At 45.3% G+C, this 23196-nt stretch overlaps 1 protein-coding gene across 1 annotated transcript in view; it reads left to right on the top strand.

The window, feature by feature from the left end:
* SNTG2 (syntrophin gamma 2) overlaps positions 1-23196 on the top strand; it is a 151747-nt gene that overhangs the window by 91438 nt on the left and 37113 nt on the right. The window contains exons 13-15 of the mRNA XM_065890866.1: positions 8855-8984; positions 10572-10610; positions 18741-18857. Coding sequence (XP_065746938.1) covers positions 8855-8984; positions 10572-10610; positions 18741-18857 — 286 coding nt within the window. The remainder of the gene's footprint in view (positions 1-8854; positions 8985-10571; positions 10611-18740; positions 18858-23196) is intronic.

Raw genomic sequence — 23196 nt, 5'->3', positions numbered from 1 at the left:
CCTAAAGGCAGGGAAACAAACGTGTTTAAAGCAAAGCATCAGGTATTGAAGGAATGAACTCTGCAGAGTCCTAAAGGCAGGGAAACAAACGTGTTTAAAGCAAAGCATCAGGTATTGAAGGAATGAACTCTGCAGAGTCCTAAAGGCAGGGAAACAAACGTGTTTAAAGCAAAGCATCAGGTATTGAAGGAATGAACTCTGCAGAGTCCTAAAGGCAGTGGTTTTACTGCAGAGAAGAGGTGCCGGCAGTTTTCACGAGGTGGCCTGATGTTACGGTTCAGACTGTGGGAGACCCGGCGAGTTCCGGGGTTCCAAGACGGGGTCCCGCACTGCTGCCTGGAGAACCACTCACCCTCCTGGTGTTGGCCACCTGAGCCCCGTCTAAATGTCCCCTAAGAACTTGGAAAGATTGAATCTCCACCATGGAGCTTGTCAGGAAACATTCCTTAACCACCATTCAGTGCCACGTGCTACAGAGGGGAAGAAACCTCCTTTCTGTCATCCAAGTGTTGATATTCTAGCAAACAATTAAGTTGGAAGAAAAATTTAGATGTCCAAAAGCTGTGAGGTGTTACAGCGCAAGGGTGGGAAGGACCGTCGGACCTGGAGGACGCAGGTTGTTAGAAGGGCCTTTGGGAAGGAGAGACGCAGCTCTGAAGGACGCAGAGCACGCGCGGATGTGACGAGCAGGGGTCGCTGGCAGGGGGGCCACGTGCACGTGTGTGTGGACATGGGTGTGCGCGCATATACATATGTATATACACTCACACATTTATACACATATCCATAGGGTTCACAGCTAAAAACATTACTTCTGGCTAATTTGGGAAATACAAATGTGTGGGGAAAATGTTAATACGTTAAAATTCTACCACGAGATAAAGCTACGTTATCACCTTAACGTATGTTTGTCTGGACTTTTCTATGGAGAGAGAACATTGTGGATGCGTGTCTGGACGTTGGGATTTAATGAGACTTTTGTCCTGTCGGTGTGCATAGTGCGTACCCACTATTCCTTTATAATGAGACCAGGGGCTTATTTTTCTTTTAAAACATATTTTTGGGACTGCTCTGGTGTTGTTACGCATACATCGTTATTCACATTACCCATCATTTCATTAGAATAGGTAGTATGGTAAGATTATGGAATGAAAAGGTTAAAACGTTTTAAGGCCTTTAAGACATTTTGTCAAACATCTAATTTACCACCAGAAAGTTCATCCCCATGTCCATTTCTCTTGAATAAGTTCTTAAGTTAGCTTCCTATGGAATAAATAAGAAAATATGTTTGAAAATCAATTTATTATGCAAATAAAACTGAAGGTTGAAAAGTGAGAAAGTATTAACCAAGGAATCCATTGCCTGACACCAAACTTGCCTATTTCACAAACATCCATTGATTCAGTTGCTTTCAGGGTCTAACAGGCTCTTCGTTTAGATGAAAACAACAAGGGTCAAGTAGTTAGAAGTATGGATTTGAATGTAGAAATAAAGGCTAATGAGCACGGGGAAACTGGAGGGCTGTGTGGATAAAATGTGCATTTTTCAAGGAAGGAATTTTTACTCAGAGCACTCCCCAGTGCAGATTACAGGCTTTCAGGAAGTTCATGTATTTTCACCCAGTAATTCAGATTTTCCTAGTAGATAAATCAGCAGACGTAGACGTAGGAACTGGTTGTAGTGTTTGCTCCACATGGCACCTGCTGCAATGTTATGCTGGATCAAAGGTCACTCCCATTAGAATGGCCCCCCGTCGACTTTGAAGGAGGTATCCAGGGATTTGAAAGGTTTGCTTCATGGAAGTGAAAGCCTTCGAGGGCTGATTAATGCCTCCTGGACACAGAAATCCTGAGGGAAAGACAAAGAAAATGCAGAGAGAGATGCAGTGTCTGTTATGTCTGATTTCCTTATTCATAGGATAAAGCTGCAGGTTCCATTATTCAAAGCGGTTGTAAAAAGAAAACGTCAAGACTTAGAAGTGCCAGTGATTTTAGCCACCTACGAATCTTCTAGAATGTGTTTTATTTTTATAGACAATAAAGATATTTCTCTGTTCTCGACTTACAGTATTTTGCATTTGTTCAAAGCAGTTTCAATCATTATGTAAAGGGGAATTTTCAAATGCATGATTAATTGTTCAAACATGAAGAATTTAAGAATATAAGGAAGATGATTGCACAGGTTCTGCAAACATCTCTGACAAGCACAGGGCCTGGGCTCTCTGTCCCATTTGCTGCCTGTCCCCGTGCATTGAATACATGTATAATATTCTTATATTTATGTGCACGTGTGCCGGCTGCAGCGCTGTCGCTCCACCTACCTCGCCGACCTGTCCCCACGGCCCAGCGAGCGGTCCTTCAGTTGCCTGCTTTCAGATGAGGAGGCCGCGCCCCTGGCCGGGCTGGGAGGACAGCGGTTTCTATATCAGCGGGCAGTGGGCATGGGAGGTGGGAGCCTTTTCCACCGTGCTGGGTTTTCTCCAGCACTTATTGACGCGACAGGTATTCTAGCATGCCTGCTCCGTGCAGCTCTGCCGTAGATGTTGCAGGCGGAGGGTGTGCAATGAGCAAACCCAGGAGTCCGTGCTCTCTTGAAGCTTCCCGTCCGGCAGGAAATGCAGGCAGGAAACAGGCATAAGCTCAGACCAGCAGGGAGACCTAGGTGAGGTGGTTTTACCTCCGCTTTCTTTCAGTGGGACCCCTGGGAGGGGCTCCGCCATCTGGCTCCGGCGCCGCCCACATGGGACCCTCCGCCCTCACACCTCTCAAGCCCCTGCTCCATGATGGGCGAGGGGCTCGGAGGACTCGGACCTGGTCTCAGGATGGTGATCGGGGTGACAGAGGAGGACAAGTTGGCCTACGGGGCAGCACGAAGGAGAAGTTATCTTTCTTTCCTGGACTTGCTGGACTTTTGTTGTGCCTGGAATCTTCCAGGAATAGTGACTTTTTAATAAACAAACTGATACAGGGAGAAGGGTGCCTGCATTTAAATTGGGTCTCTTTGTTACTGTTTAATATGGAGTCTTTAGAGATGCTGCTGCATGGTGGGGAAGCAGAAAGAAAATATTTCTCTGGCTTCCATGAAAAGATAACACACATGCCACAGAGGCAGGCTTGAAATGTGACATGTGAATGGCAGTTGGGAGATTTTTTTCAAATTCTGAGGAATATGCACGTTTTTCTCTCATTTTGTCTGGTGAATGTTCGTAACTCTCAATGTGAGTAAAATAAACAGACACCGACCCTTCAGCTTCCAGAGCAGGGGGGCTTCAAGTTCACCAGAGCAGAGATGCTGTGTGCAGTCAGTCCTCCCTGGATGCTGTCCAGGTGTAAAGGGTCAGGATTGGCCGGAACCTGGGGGCCTGGATGGCCGTGAGCCGTGACTCGTGGGTAAGAGGTTCCGTGGGTCATTTTGGAAGCTCGAGTGTTTTCGTTCCTTAAAAAACACACAACGTGTTAAAAAGATGATTTATAAACTTTGAGTTCTTTTTCTCCAATGTCGAAGCTTTGAGGGGCAATTAAGGATGCTCGGTACCTGGAGCCCGATTTGGGTCATGCTGGAGTTCCACGGCACAGCTGAGGTCGGTGTGGGAAGATTGTCTGTTGCCATAGGATGCGGACGTGGGATGCAGACAGATGTCCAGCGTTAGGCCTGTAAAATAACTGAGATGAGCTGTGAGGTCACCGGCAGCCTCCAGCAGCTGGCCTGGTAAAGGCACTGATGCAGAGCGTCTCAGGAGGGACTGTGGGAGGGTCTGGGCAGGGCTGGGGGGCTGGCGTCTGCGGGGGCGGGAGGGGAGCGGCAGGACGCTGGGGGGAGCTGTCATCTGAGGAGAAGTGGGGGGGGTGAGGGGGCAGGAAGGGAAGGTGCAGACCCCTCCTCCTCCAAAGGCAGTGCGGACTCAACATGGCACGTTCAGTTCCTCAACCTTCTAATAGGTTAAGATACGCGAACTTTGAACCTTATTGGAATAGATTTCTTTTGCTTAGCCAGAAACTGTGAGTCAGCTCATTTCCTACGGCATGAAACTGTCTTACCAGTTTTCTCTTCGAAAATCAAAAATCCTCTCAGGGCTCGAAGGAATCCTGGAAGAAGGTAGGCTTTCCAAAGGCACGGGCAGGGTCATTTCTTCCCTGGCCCTTGACAGTGGTGTCTGGACCTGGCTTGGTTTCTACCCGGGAAACTCACGCACCAAATACTCTACCTTCTCTGGGTGTAGGTTTTACTGCTGATTTTTTAAAGCTGACACGTGACCTCACAGAGCACGCCGAGTCCCGAGCAGCGAGTACTCTGGGATTTCTAGTTCTGACTGTGACCTTGACCATAGGATTAAAGTCCTGAGAATCCTGGGCAAATGCCATGACCGTAGAACCGTGAGGCAGGATCCGCCTGTGGACGGGGGAGGGACGTCGTAGGGGAGCCTGAACACCGCACACGTGAAAAGCTGAGAAAATAAAACCTCAGAGTCAATCAGGAGACACGAATGTCCATCCATCGTTCGGGCAGACACGCACAGAGTTTGTATCATTGCCTCTAATTAATATGACTTTTGTACAATAAGCCAAAGTGCGAATTTGTTTTCATACTTTGTTGGTATGTTGGCATCTGTCATCAGCATTCGTGCCAACACTTTCACCGTTTCTGCTCATATAATGTTTAATTTGTATTGCTTTGCTTGACAGATAACCTCACTGGTAGCAATGTTTGTGTAGGATCTGTGGGTTTGGTATAACCATATTTACGTTACCCCGCTCGTTTCTCCCAATATTTCCATTTGTGGTATAATTGGCATTTCAAGACCCGTTGTGTAGACAAGGATCTTTTAAAGGCTAGGCGTCTAGCTTGTCTCACACAGCTGGAGCACGAACGTACTGGATTCAGATCTCATCCATTTTCCTCAGAGCCGACTGTCTACACCCCCTACATGGGCTTTTGTAGAAGCTCTTTATCAGACTGAGAACACTCCCCTTTAGTCGTAGTTTGTTGAGTGTTTTCTAGCATGAGAGCATTTTGGATTTTGTCAAGTGCTTTATCTGCATCTGTTGAGATGATTGTGTGATTTTTGTTTTTTATTCTGTTGCTGTGATGTATAACATTTCCAGATGTCAAACTGACTGAATTCCTGGGGTAACTCCCATTGATGGTGGTGTATAATTCTTAATAGATGTTCCTGGATTGAGTTTCCTAGTATTTCACGGAGGAGATTTGCATCCATATTCAAAACAGATATTGGTCTGTAGTTTTCTTGTGATGACTTGTGGTTTGGATATTAAGGTTGTATTGGCCTCAGAAACTAATTTGGGAAATGTTCTATTCTATTTTGGGGAGAGTTTGTGAATAATCGTTATTAATTCTTCTCTGAATGTTTAGTAGAACTCAGTGGTAAAGCCATCTGGGCCTCAGCTTTTCTATGTGGTTAGTTTTTCGGTTAAAAATTCAATTTCTAAACTTGTAATATTGCCTATTCAGATTTCTCCCTGAATCAACTTTGGTAGTTTGTATTTTCTAGGATTTCATCTAGTATATCTCATTTATTGGTATACAATTGTTCAAGGATTCCTTTATAATCCTTTTCGTTTCTGTAATATTGATGGTAATATCTCCACTTTCACCCCTTATTCTAGTATTTTGATTCTTCTTTCTTTTTTCTTGGTCCATATAGCTAAAAGTTTGTCCATTTTGCTGTTCTTTTTAAAGAACCAGATTTTGGTTCCATTGATTTTGTCTGTTGTTTTTCTCTTCTCTGCTTCATTAATTCCAGCTCTAATCTTCATTATTTTCTTCCTTCTGCTTTCTTTATGTTTTGATCTTTATTTGTATGTATATACACATATATATTTAAAATCATTAAAGAAATGTAAATGCTTAATTAGAAGATATTCACATACTATAAAAGAAAGAGGGAAAGAGGAACAAAAAGGATTTGAGACATGTAGAAAATGAAAGGTAACTTGGCAGACATAAAATCTAACTATACCAATAAAAAAATTACATTTGCACGATTGAATAATCCAGTTAGAAGGTGAAGATTTTCAGACTGAGTAGAAAAAAACAAGATCCAACTGTATTCCGTCTTCAAGAGACACACTTTAGATTCAGAGAAACGAATAGATTGAAAATAAAAGATGGGAAAAAATATACAAACACAAGGATGGAGTAGCTTTACTAATATCATAGAAAATAGAATTTAAAACTGAAAATGTTATTAGCAATAAAGAGGGACATTTTAAAAAGATGAATGTTTAATCCATCAGGAAGATATAGCAATTATAAATATATATGCACCTAAAAACAGAACACCAAAATACATGAAACTATAACTAACAGTATTGAAAGGCAAAATAAACAATTCAACAGTAATAGTCAGAGGCTTCAATACACCAGTTTCAACAGTGTATGGAAAAACCAGGCAGAACATCAGGAAGAGAACAGAAGACTTGAACAACACTGTAAACCAAATAGATATGGCAACATTGGGGGACCCTCCGTGCAGTAACGGGAGACCTTTTCTTCATTTTCCAGCTTGAGTGTCAGAGGTTCTGACAGTTTCTCTGCACTCCTCCTTCCGTCTCTACTTGGATCGCATAAACTATTGATCTGTCTTCAAGTTTGCTAATTCTTTGTCGGTTGGAACCTCCCGTCAAGCCTCTCCAGTCAAATTCTTTTCCGTTATTATACTCGTTCACCCTAATGCACTCATTTGCTTCCTTTTGTAGCTACTGTCTCGTTACTAACATTCTGTATTTGAAGTGACGTCGTCATTGTACCTTTACTTCTTTAAGCAAGCTTTCCTCTAGTGTCTTGGACGTGTTTACAATGACTGTTCTGAAGTCCTTCTGCCTGATGTGACGTCTGGTCACCTCGCAGACACCTTCCGTGCCTGCTTTTCCCCAGGCGGCGGCGGCGCACTGTCCTGTCTCCAGCAGCTCCGGGCGCAGGTCCTCACCCCACACCCCTGCCTGCGGTTTGTTGTTTATTGTTTAGTGACCGGCTGGGTCATTTTAGTGGAGTCTGGGCACCGCTCTCCCCGCAGTCCTGTTAAGCCTGAGGTTGATTTCTTCCTGTGACCACACCCGGCTGTTCAACTTCACTCATTTCCAGCGGATTGGTCTATCATTTTCAGCAAAGCTTTGTGGTGTAAATGTATCGGCAGAATATTCCAGTCAAATCTGGGTTCCTTTGAAGAACTTCTGACCACGGGAGAGCTCCTTCCAGCTGTTTTATTCTCAGGTTTTCTCCTGAAAATTAGCCGGCCAGCAGTTCGGCCTGTATTCATTTAATTTACGAAACTCTTTCTAATCGCCTTTCACCAAAACTTCCACTGTTTTTGAAGTGCCCGTGACCTTGAACTTCTCCACATTCTACTGCAAATGAAGTCACTTCCTGTGGAAATTGACCAGGAGCTGTAGGTTTTGTGGCCTGTCCCTCACCCCCTCGCCAGGTAAACTCTCTGAGCCGGGGCTCTGGCGCGGGGTGCAGGGACAATAACACACTTGTCCGTAAATGAACCTTGTGTTCTGATTCAAGCGGTGCCGATTAGGGTGGGAATGATACCTAGTCAGGGATATCTACTTATAAAAAAGACAGACGGATTGTTTAATCGGAGAAACCCTGGTTCGTAGATTTGGCCCAAGAACACGCAGGGCTGGTTTATAATGTCTCTACTTCCTTCTCCCGCCCTTGTATCCTTTCCTGTGTGAAACCATGATTGAACACACATCTGAAAGACTATTAAAACATAGTTTAGCGCCAACCTTGTTTAAAAAAAGTTTGTTTTGTCATTTTTAGCCGTTCAGTTGTCTTCTTAAGGCCGTGGAGATACAAGCTGCATGGGTTAGTGTGCAGAGTTTTCTTGAGAGAAAACGAACAGACGTGTAAGTGACATTCGTCTGTCGTAAGGGTTGTGTTCGTCAGTGCAGGCTGCCTTACCAAATACCAGACGGCGGAGCGGGCAGGGGGGCGCTCGAACAACAGCAATTTATTTTCTCACAGTTCTGGAGGCTGGAAGTCCAAGATCTAAGTTCCAGAGGGTTGTGTCTGGTGAGCACTGTCCTCCTGGCTCGCTGACGGCTGTCTTCTCACTGTGTCCTCATATAGAAGAGTTCTGGGGCCTCTTCTTCTAGGGCCCCCAGTCCTGTTGGATCAGGCCCACGCTTCTGACCTCACCTAAGCTTCTTTCCTTAGAGGTCCCATCTCCAAATATACCCACACTGGGGACTAGGGCTTTAACATGTAGGTTTTGGGGTCTATAGCAATAGTTATATGGAAATTATCTCTGGAAAAACAGCTTGCATGATAGGGGAGAACTACTGAATTAGAGACAGTGATGTCGCCGTTATGAATGATTTGCCATGGGTGGGTTTGTGGCAGGTTGATTCTCATGGTTAAAATTAAAGGAGAACCAACTTCTTCAAAAGCTCTGTTGTAAATCAGACGTATACGTGTGGTCCTAAAACACCATCGACGCTGAGGAATGGTGGTGTTTGACCTGCTCCATCGTCACGGGGTCAAGAGCCTTCCGACCATGATAAGTGGTCTCCGAAAGAATCACTGCTAAGGACCCCACAAAACAGTAACTCCAGCACTGCTCTAAGAGCAAGTGTATTTCCTACAGGAGCTGCCTTTCGTGTTTTTATTAAATTAGAAATAGGGATTTCAGCGTTTTGAACTTCATTTCAGTAAACCTACCTAAGATACGGAGACGGGTTAGGCTGTGCCCACGGCTGTGAGCTGTGTTTTCCGCGGTGACTGCAGGTCGGTGCTGAGCAGGGCGGAGTGGGCGCCGCCTTCTCCCGGGCCTGGGGCATCGGACCCCAGGGGCCTCCTTCCAGCATCTCCTGTCCTCCTCCTGCAGGTCCAGTGCATTTGAGGTGCAGGCCCTGGATGGGGCGAGCTCGGGAAGCCTTTGGTTTTACACCGCGCAGGAGTGCACCGCCTGGCTGAGGGCCGTGTCTGCCAACATCAGCGACCTGACGCTGCAAAAAGTGAGCACGGAGACTTTCCACTGTCCCTGCTTTTGCTCTTTAATCCACAAAAAGAATTACGATGTTTTGTTACTTATGATGAATCCTGAAACAGTTGGTAATAACATTAAACAGAAGAACATGCACTTTTTTTTCAACGTAACAAAGCTTTGACTAAAAAAGTTAAAGATTAAGTCATCTAAAAGTTTCCTGGTGTAAGAGTGTAGACTGAATCAAACCTCTGGACACCTCCCCGCTGGTTCTGTCTCTCCCTCTTCCTTTCCACTCACCTACACGGAAGTATTTGTGTGCATGTAATTTTATATACACTCTATCCAAATGCATTGATGTAACGTGACGTTTTTATTTGGGGAACCCAATTGGGTTAAATATGCAATTCTCCAAAACATTAAGGAAACTTATAAAGAGGCACCTCCGCCACAAACATCCCTTCTCAATGGCTCACCGCAAGCACCCAGGAAAGAAAAAGCGCTCTGTCTCTTTGAGTGATCTGTTTGATGATCAAGGTCAATATGAAACTTCAAAATGAAACAATAAAACTAGATGGGGTGAGAGTAAAACATGAATAAAGTACTCAGTTCCCTAAAGCAACCGCTGTATCCCGGCAGTAAGTTGATGGCCACAGCTGCGGGCAGCTCATGCAAGGACCAGCCCTTGGCCCGAGGAGGCCGTGGACCCGTTTCCTTGTTCTCAGTCCCTGCGGGTGACTTGCCCCGTTGTCCACGTTTGCACCCCAGGGCCTGCTGTGGCCCAGGGCAGCTGGTGGCAGGAGGACCCCGGGGGTCTGGATGCACACGGCGTATTCTCACACCTGCCTCGCTCCTGGAAACTACTAAACAGAGCTCGCCTGAGCACTTTGAAATATCAGGGAAGCAGCAATGTGAGATTTCTATTCCAAAGACCTCAGAGGCTCTCAGCTACAGAGGAGGTACTAGACCCTCTCTAAGACCTCAGTTTTCCAACTTGACATTTTGAATTCCAAAGGTATCTGGGTGGATAAAAGGAAAAGAAAAAACCAGGTGGTGGTAGCTTGATATTGGCAGAAATGCATGGTTCTAGATGAATCTCACACATTGCAGCTACTGGGCAGAGCAGAGGAAGGGAGACGCAGACGCTTTCGAGCTGGAACTGTGGATTCAAATCCACTTTCCAACTGGGTAGGCTTGACCTTGTTATTACTCTGGACCTTCATGTCCTCACTGGTTAAATTTTGCAGGATTGCTGGGAGAATCAAATGTGAACTGTGAAAACTGTAATTACCTAAGACCATGTAGTACAGAAATCATCTTCCCCAGTTATTTCAGACGTGGAAATTTAAGCGTCCGCTGCCCCAGAGCTTCACTTAGTAAAGAGCTGATGCTTGAAACAGTAGCGTCGATACGCTAGTCTTGGGTTTTCTGTTATGAGAGTCATTGCCAGACATCTGTACGTGCTCTGGTTTGGTTTTCAGGTAAGAAATGCCTCATAAAGGAAACGTTTCATGCAGGGACACTTCATGCAGCTAATTAAATCCAGTTGCCAGTTAGGTTGAAAAATTATGGCATCAGTACATTGTCATACTGACTCCTTGCTTCCCTCTCTCTGCAGATGAAGATGGCAAATAAATGCCGCTCTCCTTGTGACCAGGTAGGATTTGTGGGTTTTGTGCTGATTATACAATGTCCCCGAAGGGAGCCTCTTTCTGTTTTTGAGATTTGGTTTGGAAATTTTGACAGGAAAGCATTAGCACACATCGGACTGAAGTCGATCCTCACCCTCAGTGTTAACTCCAGGAAGCTACTCGTTTGTCCTGGAAATAGTGCAGGAGGAATCGTTCTGACCTTGAGTGTGCCGTGTTATCAGTGATCTATCGGCACTTACATTTTCTAAGGAATCGTGATCAAATGATAACCTAGATGTGACTGTTTAAGCTCAGAGGGTTTGACAGCTGAGACTCACCTGTGTAATCTGGAGCCCTCAGCATCGTGTGATTTTCTTAGCTCACGTCCTCGTTCAGGAAGTTTCATTCTGGGAGGCTTTGACTGGGCAGCTGCTGTTGCAGATGGGAAGGAAGCACCCCACCCCTGCGCCCCGTGCTGGCCCTTATCCACCTTGAGGCCGCGTGTTCTGGTGGTGGTAGCCCTGCGTCTTCAGGAGCCTCGGCTCATTCGTTCCGAGAGCAGAGGCCAACCTGTAATACGCCTGGTTTTCTAGTTCAAGGACTGCTCATGTACTAGGTCTGTAAGTACTTAGCTGTGTATCAGGTAAATACACTTTGAAGTCACTACATTATTTTTCTGTTTCCTTTTTGATAAAGTCATAGTTCAAGCTGTAAGTGTGAACTTTTTAAGATGTATAGCTCCTTAGCTTTCTGGTTGTGTCTTTCATATAGGTCTGAGGCAGAATACCTTGTAGGCTCAAGTTAAGCAAACTAAAGGAATGTGTTCAGTTTGCTTTAAATAGCACTCAGAGACGCCCTTCACATAGAGCTGAGTGATAACATTTACGTTAAAATGGAAGGCATTCCGGAGAGTACCTGCCAATCAAATGTTTCTGCAAAAAGATAGGAAATTAGGACCATGTTTTAAGTTAAACCCCTTTGGTCAACATTTCTAAATTAGATAAGGAACACTAAGAAAGGTTCTTCTAACTTTTGTTGTAATGTTTTCCTAAATTTATGAAGAGCGATTTTTGTTTACATAGCTAAATGAGGGTGGCTAGCTATTTAATGAGTAATGGTCCCATAAATGTCTTCAGATTACTGTAGGACTCATTTCATATTCTTACGCATAATATACAGCTTTTCTGCTGGGCTTAGTGTTTCTAAGACAGAAGTTTCTCTTGGACTTTTCCCCTGAGGACACACCTCCCCCTAGTTCACACTTAAAGCCTGTCTTCTCTGGATTTATTTACCAAAGCTGGTGGGACAATAGACCAAATTGGTGTTTTTGTCTCCAAGAATAATTTGCCATTTGAAATTGGATTTCTGTTGGCACAAGCAAAACTAGCAAAGTGTCCCCCGGGGATCCTTTTTGTCGTGAATCAGAGACTCTTCCAAGACTGCTACCAAAAATCGGCCTCTGTACACGGGCACCGAATTGAATCTCAGAGACAGAGTTTGGGTAAAGTAGGAAAGAAGAGCTTTATCGCTTTGCCTGGCAAAGCGGGCCACAGCGGGCTAATGCCCTCAAAACAGTGTGTCCTGACCTGGAGGCGGTAGTGCCGAGTCTTATGGTCAAGAGGCAGGGCTGCTGGAAAGGATCAGGGTGCCTGCAGGGCTTGCATTCCTTCAATCCAGAGATCATCTGGCTTCAGGTGATGGTGGGTGAACTGTGACCTTCTCTCTGGAATGAGGAATGCTTCATCAAGAAATTAACATCTTCCATTTGTTGGGGGTTTTAGTTCTGCAGAAGAACTCAAAGACATTGTTATGTGTATCCCTTGAGGGGAACCAGGGCCCTGCCCCAAGGCTGCACTATTGTTTCCTGACGGCTCCTCCCTTGTCTCTGCATCCCCTCCCTTCCCTGATTAGCAGCTGTTTGAACCTGCCCTTTGGATCGCAGGGCGGGTCTTGGAGGCTGAATGCAGCCTATTTCCTACAAACAGGAAACGGGGAGCACAGAAAGGCTTCCAGGCCCCGGAGCCCCACGGGCCCTGCTCCGTTTCAGGAGCACAGGAGAGAGTGCCCTGCAGGTGGAGCCCTTCCTTCAGTGTCTCCACGTCCTGTCACAGAGGGGAGTCGTCCTGTCCCCGACTTCCCAAACACATCATGCATGGTCAGTGGTTTGGGAACAGTTACGTGCAGGCACACGTGAATGCCCGTTGCCCTGAGACCTGAGCAGCTCTCACAGGACCTGAACTTGACGCATTTGGAGGGCACTCTGCGTTTCTGCGGCTGTACCTGACTGCCCGGCTGGCTGGGAAGAGCACCAGTCTGGAAACCGAAGCGTGTTTTGTTTTGTTTAGAAATTTAAACTCCTCTTTCCCACTGACTCACAAGAGAGAATCAAGAAGTAAGTTTCAGGGGAAGTTAAAACTATCTGAGGAGCAAAACTCCCAACACAGAGGACATGGAATGAATCATGGTTCAAAGGCAGTGGAGTGATTTCGCTTTGGTTTTGTCTTAGTGAAATTTTGTCGTATATGAAGCCACGTTTGTGTGATGTCAGTCTTGGTGGCCTTAGGTGAATCAAACCTGGATTCTAATCCCACCTAATCCTGGTGGTGCAGGTGGAACACATTAACACCTGAGCCCTAGGTTCTTAATCTATAAGAGAAGAAAGTTGCAAAGGGTAATCTAAAGTCTTTTTTTAACTTTAAAATTTCTATGTAACTTTGAATTTACTTAAGGGCTTGAATTTGTTTATCTGGAAAGAAACATCAGAGACAGGCCTCACTATGTGAGGTTGTAAAAGAACTAACCCCTGCCCCAATTTGCCCAGATTTCAGTAGAGGATGCTTTCACATTTTCTCCAAAAACTAAACATTTTGTGTGCATTATAGGAGTTTAGATTTATGGTGTTGGGCCCTATTTAAAAACAGGAAGGGGCTTCCCTGGTGGCGCAGTGGTTGAGAGTCCGCCTGCTGATGCGGGGGACACGGGTTCGTGCCCCGGTCTGGGAAGATCCCACATGCCGCGGAGCGGCTGGGCCCGTGAGCCATGGCCGCTGAGCCTGCGCGTCCAGAGCCTGTGCTCTGCAAGGGGAGAGGCCACAACAGTGAGAGGCCCAAGTACCGCAAAAAAATTTAAAAAAATAAAAACAGGAAGGATTTTTTTCTCATTTTGAACAATTAATTATTGATTTTGGTATGTAGCAAAAAATAATATTGGATAAATAAGACAAAAATAAAGATATTGACAACCACTGAAATTGACAAAACCCAAAGAAAACAGAATTAGAAGGATAATACAAAAGGCATAAGTATAGATTTTTAGACTCTTATATCTGATAAGTAAAATGACTGTGTAATTTGTCATCCAAACTGGGACACTTCTGTATGGGATGGAGACTGACCTAAAAGTAACACTAAGACAACAGGAGTAACTTTAGAATCATCCCAGGAAAACCAGGACATGTGTTCACCCTGCGAAAACAGCGAGAATCTATTTTCCAAAATAAATTTCTTCCCGAAAACCTGAATTAAAGGAAATATGGGTACCTTAATCACCAAATCCAAAAGAGGCTTAAATAATTCAAGTTATTCTAGCTTTTTCTGTGAAAAGGAACAGAGCAGTTGTACAATTATTATCTGATGGACAAGTAGGTGTTCATAAAATTATAATATACATTTCTTGGATTATGTAATAAGCCATAGAAAATTCATAACGTAAAATTTAAAAAAGATTCATAAAGCAGCCAATGTTTCCAGTAATAGCTAAGCGATAACTTATTTCTTTGCTAATTAATATAGGCAGAATTAAATTACATATGGAATTTCATTAACTTCACATCCGATTTATAGACGTTTCAGGTTATTCACAATCTGTATGTTTCCATCTCGGCCAGAAAAGGAGTCCCTAGTTCGCTTCTCAGTAGGTAACTCCTGTCGGATGCTGTGCCCGGCACTGCATTAAGCAGACGTGGGAAGGAGAAGCAGCAAAATAAGACACTGCCCCAGCCCTGGAGGAGGAAGACGGCAGGACCGAGGGGCACGGGGGCTCCACAACCAGTGTCTGTGTCTCCAGAGAAACAGGGCAACGCTCAGCTGAGTGAGAATCAGATGGAAAATCTCTCCCTTGACAAATTGTCCTCACAAAAGAACGCTTGCTGCTGCTATGCTAGGAAAAGAATCCCAGCTTGTCCGTTTCAGCCTGGAAGTTACACTTTCAGCTTTCTACCCACCCTTGACCAGTCTGTAATATGAACCTAATCTACCCATCCGTCCATCGTATCTATCTACCTCTCTACCTACCTATCATCTAGCTATCTACTTATCTATCATCTAGCTAGCTAGCTAGCTACCTATCATCTATCTGTCTATACCTATCTGTCATATATCATCTAACTATAATCTATCATCTAGCTAGCTAGCTATCTACCTATCATCTGTCTATCTATACCTATCTGTCATATATCTATCATCTATCATCTATCTATCATCTAGCTAGCTAGCTATCTACCTATCATCTATCTGTCTATACCTATCTGTCATATATCTATCATCTATCATCTATCTCTCATCTAGCTAGCTAGCTAGCTACCTATCATCTATCTGTCTATACCTATCTGTCATCTATCATCTAACTATAATCTATCATCTAGCTAGCTAGCTATCTACCTATCATCTGTCTATCTATACCTATCTGTCATATATCTATCATCTATCATCTATCTATCATCTAGCTAGATAGCTAGCTACCTATCATCTGTCTATCTATACCTATCTGTCATCTATCATCTATCATCTATCTATCATCTAGCTAGATAGCTAGCTACCTATCATCTATATCTATCATCTAACTATCATCTATCTATCTTATCGTTATCTATCATCTATCTATCATCTATCTATATTTCCATGTCTGTGCATATTACAGCCCTGTCTTAAATTAAGCTCCTATGTATCAGGTTCCAGTACATCATTCATCCCTTGTGGAATCTACATTGCATCTATGACTAAGTATGTCATGAAGAGAAAGAGGATCATGGGAGACTTGTCAGCATTTGAATATATGATTAAAAAATAAAGGAAAACCCAGCAGAGTTTGTCCTCCCCACAGCCCCCTTTGAGACCCAAAGCTGAAGCTCGGTCTCTTCGGAGTTCTTGGCAGAGAAAATAACGTGTTTACAGGTTTTAGGGACCCTCACGCCGTACTGCTGGAGACCCGCTGAGGGCTGTTTTCTTCCCATTACTTAGTTTCTCATCCGAATGGCAATTACTTTCTATTCCCACCAGCCCTCACTAGCTTAGTAGTTTGAAAGTATCTTGGTAAGATTCCTGGTAATAAATATAGTATCAAAGCAGATAGTTGAGCTTGCGGCTGACTTTAAAATGTGCAATAATTTAGAATTTAAACAATTTCCCGTGCTTTTTAGAAATGCTGGTTCCACACTTTGAGGGTAATCAGTAAAACAAAAGGCTCCCGGTCCGCCAACCTGATGGATACAATACGCAGGTCCTCCCTGCTGTGACTATTTAACTTCCCATAAAGTCACAGGTAGTGATAGATGAAGAGCCACACATGGGTTCTTTCAAGAAATTTTGGGGGACGAGCCCTCGCTGCCAATCCTGCAGGTGTGGAGTAGATACAGGTAAAGACACAGGTAAAGACACAGGTAGATACAGGTAAAGACACAGGTGTCATCCTCAGAGAGCATGTGGTCTAACGCAGACCCAGAGGGAAGCAGTGTGAGAGCCCCAGAAAAGACAGCCCCGATCCTGCTTACAGGTGCCGAGAGGATCTGACATCATGTGATGCTGAGTATCGCCGTGCAGACGGCTGTGCCTGCCCTCAAGACAGGCGAGTGCGGTGGCATCCGTCCACTTCTGAAGATAAGGGCGTGGAACGCAGAGCCCTTGACGGGCCTGATGTGGCCTGACGTCCAGAGCTCCTGCCCCCAGGGCTGCTTTCACTGAGTGTCACCTGTGGTCCCCACCCCACTACTGAGAAGGCAGCCCTCTCAGAAATAGGATAACGGGGTGAATGTTGTCCAGAAACACAGGATGTCTCATGAGCGCTGATAAACGTACACTAAGAAAAAAATATACCCATGCTGCTAACCATGCCGTTTGAGACCTACAGTGATGACTGGGTTGTAAAACGTTACCAAACACCCACTGCCCCTGGGTGATGTTCAGCAAGGTGGTCTTGTACCAACTTAAGGTAACTAGGACGGCCTCCTAATGGCACACATCCCGTCTGCGTGGAACAGAGGCTGATCTCTGAACAAGTCCCTGTTTCTCACTGTGTAAAACTCAATCCAGTTGCAATTCATTGATTTTAGTAACCGAGCTTAAAATGGATCTTGTCTTCTATAAATATACAAATCACTGTGCTCGTGCAGTGGTGAGTGTGGAATTCAAACCACCCGTTGAATCTGTGTTAATTGTAGAACATCAAGGAGCTGCTGAACTAGCTAGAGAAAATGAAATGTTTCTTCCCCCAAATATGCAGAGAACTCTTAAGACTCAGCAGTAAGAAAACAAATAACCCGACTAAAATGAAGCTCGTTTCAATCATGGAAATTGAGCACGTCTTAGATTTACAGCAGTATTAATGCTCCTGTTATAATGAACAAAAGTGTATCTGTGTGAGCCTACCAGACAAAAAGGAGGAAAGTCAGTCAGACATTTTTAAGTAACGTGTGTAATCTGTTTCAAATCCACAGGCTGTTCAAGCACTCAGTCCTCTTTGTGTTGTTTCCACAGAGTTCTGATTCCATCCGAGCAGTGTGTTACTTGCCTCCTGCCTGCTAGTACTTTGGGAGGGAGTTTTCTGTGGTCCAGCGTTAAATTCTCAAAATTACCATGTGAGGGAATCCTAGTCCCATTTTATGACAAGAAAACGGACCCAGAAACGTTAAATGAGTCCAAGGACACATGAAATAAGGTTGTCTTGTATACTAATAATAAAACTCTCTGTTATAACATTAAAACTGTGTCACACTGATGTGACCCTAAGCCTTCACAAGACAATAGCTAAACCGAGAGGGAAGAGACAAGTCCATGAGCCAGTGGAATATTTGGGTCACCTTACGAAGCTCTGTATCTAGGGCACTGATGCACTAGACAACTTCCGTTCAACACCTGGGCTGGTTAGCTGTGGCTACCACTCTCTGTAGAATGATACTCTTTAATTTTCTCTTTTCCATCACCAGGAACACTGTGAAAATAGGATTTTTGTAAAATTTTACCTGGCATCCTGACCTGGGAAGTCTTTCACCAGGCGTGAGTGAAAGCTGTCAGCGATTTAGCAAGTAAAAATGGAAAGGAAATGACCTACCTTGAGCCCCCCGCGGCTCGATTCACTTCACGCGGCTGCAGTGAGGGCGCTTCCCGAGGGCTGCGGTCCCCAGACCTGGAGGGCAGCCCCCTTCAGACAGCGCGGAGGACTGTTCATCCCCTAAAGCCCTGGGCCTGTCTATGATCGTTTACCACTAAGTTTGTTTCCATGTGCAAAGTACATGTCACATTACAATTTTAGCTGAGACGACACGGGGATTTTACTTTAGTACTAGTTTAACTTCATGCACTCAATTTTTAAATTGTATTACTATTTCTGTTAACTTTTTAAACATTTGCTGATATGTTATAGTTTGCATTCTGTGTCACTAGACAGTCAGCGCCAGCTGTGGGAATCTAATACTGTTGTATTGTTTTCACTGTTGTTAGGAAGTTGAGCTGTAAAGAAGCAATCATTCCTCCCACGTGCATTAACGATATATTTACTACAAAAATGGAAAATACAGTAGTCGCCTTTGCAACCTCATAGACAGATTACAAATACTAACCCCTGATAGGACGTAATTAAATACCGTGGTTGTAAAAATCTACGTATGGGAGGCACAAGTGTGAGGCAGCTGAGACGTCCAGCATTGGCCCAAACTAAGAGAACTGAGAAGCTCAAATTTCGAGCCTGGCCCAGTGCAGAAGCCTGGACGTTTGACCCCAGATATTACACATCTTTGTGGCGTCCACTTGATCGGAGGTTGGACATGGCTGAGGGCTCCCCCGTCCCTGTCTGCGGCCCGTGGTGTGTTGCCTGCTCTCTCTGCCCCGGTAGCCCTGTGCTTCTCCTAAGGCCTGGTTGTTAATTCTGAAGGTTTTGCTCCGCAGGTCGTCCACGTGGGGTGGGTCAGCGAGAGACTGGGAGGGGCCAGCTCCTCTCAAACCTTCAGATCCAAGTTCCTGGCCCTGAAGGGCTCGTCCTTCTACGTCTTCACCTCTCCTCCGGTAAGCAGGCCTCCGGGGTTCTGGGAGGGATGCCGACGAGGCCATTCTTGTAAGAGAAGCAAGGATCTGATTTAGCGCTTGGAAGAGGCCAGAGAGGGTGCACGACCAGCGGCCGTCCTCCTCCACCCCTACGTACGCAGATGGAAAGGGCGCCTGTGTGGACCCGCTGGCTTTTCTTACTCTAAATCCGTAAATCAACCAGTCCATGGTTTTCCTTCCATCGAACAGCCGTTAAGACATTAGAGTGTTTTCCTGCTTAAAATAGCTGGCTGGGACGTGGGGATGTAAAGGCTAAGATGTCTTAGAGAATCACGTATATAGCTGAAGAATCCAGAAAACAAACAAAACAGAAGAAAACCCTTCTGTTAAGACATTTCTAATTTAACGGTCAAATAATGAAACTTAAAAAGCTATTTTTCCCTCATATCTTCCAAGTTTTATAAAAATAAACAGCCTGATGTAGTAGGGCCCGTGATAGAAATTTAACGGTGAATGCTACAGTTTACAATTTATTTTCGAATTCCTACCAGTGCCATTTTCCCAAAACTGACCAAATATAATGTGTGTGCCCTGCCTCCAAGTTTGTCGATTAAAGCAATTTCACCTTCTGTGAGTCCAAACATCAGAGCTGCAAAAACCAGCAGAACCTGATAGCTTCAGGCCTCTAAACAGTTAGATGCCGTTTACCGACAGTGCTGTTACTTTTCTGCCATTACAAATAAATAAAGGGATTCCCTTCCTGTTAAGGCTGGATGCTGTGCCATTGTCTGCACACAGCACATTTTGTTCATCCACGCATCCGTCAGTGGACACTGTGACTGTGTCGTGTCCTGTCTGCTACGAACGGTGCTGTGATGAACATGTAGGTGCAGGGGTCTTGAGGCTCACATTTCATTTCCTTTGGGTAAATATGCAGAAGTGGGATTGCTGGATCATACGGCAGTTCTGTGTTTAATCTCTCTGAGGAACTTCCATACCATCTCCACAATGGCTGCACCATTTTACATTCTCACCAACAGTGCGTGAGGGTCCCTTTGCTCACACCCTCACAGCACGTGTCCTCTCTGACTTCGGAGGGATGGATGCGTTTATGGCAAACACGGGGGTGATACTTTCTGGGGTGTTTTCTTATCTTCAGATTCATCAGGTTGTATACATTAAATTTGTATAGCTTTCTGAACGTCAGTCATACCTCAATAAATGGTTTAAGAAAAGATTGACAGAGACCTTGCGCACGGGGTAGAATTCCTCCGTAGCCTCCCTCCAGGTTTCTGAGGGCTGACCCCGTACAGAACTGTGGTCTGTTTGCTGAAACTGAAGGATTACCAGTGACACAACACTGGGTACTAAAGCACGGATGCCACCAGACCTTACCATTCTTCCCACGGACTTCTTTTCTCTCCCCAGGACCCAGGCCAGTATTGCACCAGGGACTCGAGCTTTTCATAAACCAAGGCTGTGAATTTACTGATGCTGGAGGGTTATCTACAGACTTGCATAATAATTGAGTTCTTCTCAAATGCAGTAATGTTATTTAGCATTTGTTGCTAAATGTAACTTTCTATGGTTTTGTCTAACAAAGTAAACATAAGAATAACCACAGATAACCCTGATGGCCTCAATTCTGGCTACAGCAGTGAGTGACGTAGAAGGCAGCTGGGGCGTGAGTGGTGGATCAGGGAGGGGCATCGAGAGTCAGTACCGTGAGGCTCCAAGCAGAGGGACCTCCCGCTGGCCTGTGACAGTTGGGAGAGGAGGAAAGGGTCACCCTACCTGCACCCGATGTACCTGGAAGGAGGGTTCCCCCCTGCGGAACTGGAGGAGGAAGTGACTGATGTCCCAGGTCACATGCCTGAGAGCTCTCCTAATTTTTCTTTTCTTGTTAATTAATATTCTCAGGGTATAAGTTTTCCCTACATAGTACAACATTCTAAATTATGAGAAATGCTTTAAATATTTAATCAGATTTCTATACCTGTTATAGTGAAAGATGATTTCATCCACTTCCCATGGCCGTTTCAATTTCATGGACAGAAATTCTAATCTGGGGGCCTCAGGGGATCTCCACAAGCACCATATGGATAATGTCATCTGTATTAACACCAGGCTTGGCTTGTTTACTTTAAAATCCCAGGGCCCATCTTCTTGCATCGATCCGTGTCACCAGCAGCATATATCATGCGAATGAATTGCTGGCCTCAGCTGCTCGGGTTTCCCCGGAGCAGGCCTTCTGCTGCTGTAAATAGCGTTCTTAGAAGTTTGAAATCTCCTCAGCTTTCTGCTCTGGCCTGGCCGAGGGCTGAGTCCTCCCCATGTGCCCCCGTCGCGGCCGGGGTCCCTCCCCGCCCGGTTTCCCCGGCACTGGTGAGCAGCTTTCACAATCTCCTCCTCCCTTTTGTTTGGTTTGGCGACAGCGTCTTCTACGTTACAGGTATTCTAGGCACACACGGGATGCACCGCGTCTTTTCACAGACGCCTGCCCCCCCCTCCCCGATTCTGGGTGCAGCTGGTGGAGGTGCTCAGGTGACCCTCAGAGATGGAAAGGGCAGCGCGAGGAACCCTGGTTTCCTCCGTGAACCGAGGTGAACTGGCCCAGTTCTTACCAGTAAATTGAGGTTTGGGTGAATCCAGGGCTGGGCTGGCGACCGCTCCTTGGATTGCCCGTTAGCGTCTGTGCCCTGGGAGATTTCGCTTACTTTGCACGAAATCCTGGCAAAGCCACTCCACTTCCCTGCAGCTGGACGTGAGCCTCCCGGGTGAGCTTATAGTTACATGTGGCCATCAGCCCCGTATCGCGAAGGTTCTGGAAATCCGGAGATTTCCGGTTCTGGATTATGTGGGATCCGGCAGTATATTGTCTCTTCCGCGGGGCCCGTTCAGAAGATGTTCGCAGAAAGCAGGTGCTTTGCAGGAAATGCTTGTCTGTCTGTCCGTCTATCACTCTCTTGTCTCTCTGTCCACTCTTCTCTCTGCCCAGGGTCTCCTCCCTTACCTGATTTCTAATTCCACGGAGACAGAGTTGCATCTCTGATATGGAGAAAGGGCGGCGTTACCCTGTAGTAAAGAAACACCTGTGAAAGAAGCCAGTCACAAAAGACCACATATAGTATGATTTCATGTATATGAAGTATCTAGAACAGGCAAATCCATAGAAACAGGAAGTAGCTTAGTGGCGGCCTACGGCTGAGAGGGTGGAGAAGGACGGAGGGTGATGGCTAAACGGTACAAGATTTCTTTGGGGGATGATGAAAACCTTCTACAATTGACTGTGGTGATAGTTGCACAACTGTGAACATACTAAAAAACATTGAATTGCACAATTTAAAAAAAAAAAGAAGAAGAAAGAAACACCTGCCCTCTCGTCTTTTCCTATAACTGACATCTCCTTCTCCCAATAAAGACGTTTCCTGGCAGGTGCATCTTTCATTAACTCGCATTCCTAACAGTTTCTGCAGGAGATACTTTCCACCCCGCCCCCATCTCTTCTCAGAGTCATCAGCAGCAACATCTTTTGATAATTATAGTTTTGTCGACATCAAAAAAAGAGGGAGGCCTTTTTTATGTATTTAGCTCATGCCGTTACTTGTAAAGGAAAAGCAAGACCCCAGGGGAGTCTGGAAGTGATGTCCAGGATGCAGACCTGTGAGACTGAATGAGCCCCGCGTTCATTTACGGATCACACTGGAGTTAGGGTAGCCAGAGGCTAATGTAAGTTTCTCGCATCCATTCAAACTTGCCCGCTAACAGATTAGAGTCTCACATCACTGAAATATGAAAACTGCCTTGTCCTGAAGAAAGCCTGTAGTTTCACGCTGTGATTTTTAGGTGTAAATATAAAATCGTACATCCCATCAGTATAGCACGTCGCAGCCTCTGAAGCCCTAGAACGCAGCAGAATTTAAGAAGCCCACTGAGACGTGCACACAGGTGCAGACCACTCGGAGCCTGTGGCTGTGGTTCCAGCCGTGTGGGGATGCCACCGGCGCCCCAGACGGAGCCCCACGGGGGGCACAGTAGTGAGCGCTGGGGGGTCCTGAGCCGGAGACATCTAGAGATGCCCCAAGGAGATTTTCAAGTAGAGTTAGGTACCCTTGTTTCTAGTGCAGGGACGACATCTGTCTGGCAGGATGGAGTTTGGAGGCATCAGTACGTAGATGGTCCTTAATGCTGAGAGACCAGATGAGCCTCCATGTCATCTCACTGGATTCTGCATGGTCACAAGTTGCAGAAGCCATCTGCTTCTCCTGAATCTGCATAATTTCTATTTTCCAGGTAATCAATACTAGTAATTCCCAGGAAGAAATGAAAGGATGAAGCCAGTAGTATTTATAAATATTCG

This window comes from Phocoena phocoena, chromosome 14 (genome assembly GCF_963924675.1).
Source record: "Phocoena phocoena chromosome 14, mPhoPho1.1, whole genome shotgun sequence".
Lineage (NCBI taxonomy): Eukaryota > Metazoa > Chordata > Mammalia > Artiodactyla > Phocoenidae > Phocoena > Phocoena phocoena.
This window is presented reverse-complemented; position numbering and strand designations above follow the sequence as displayed.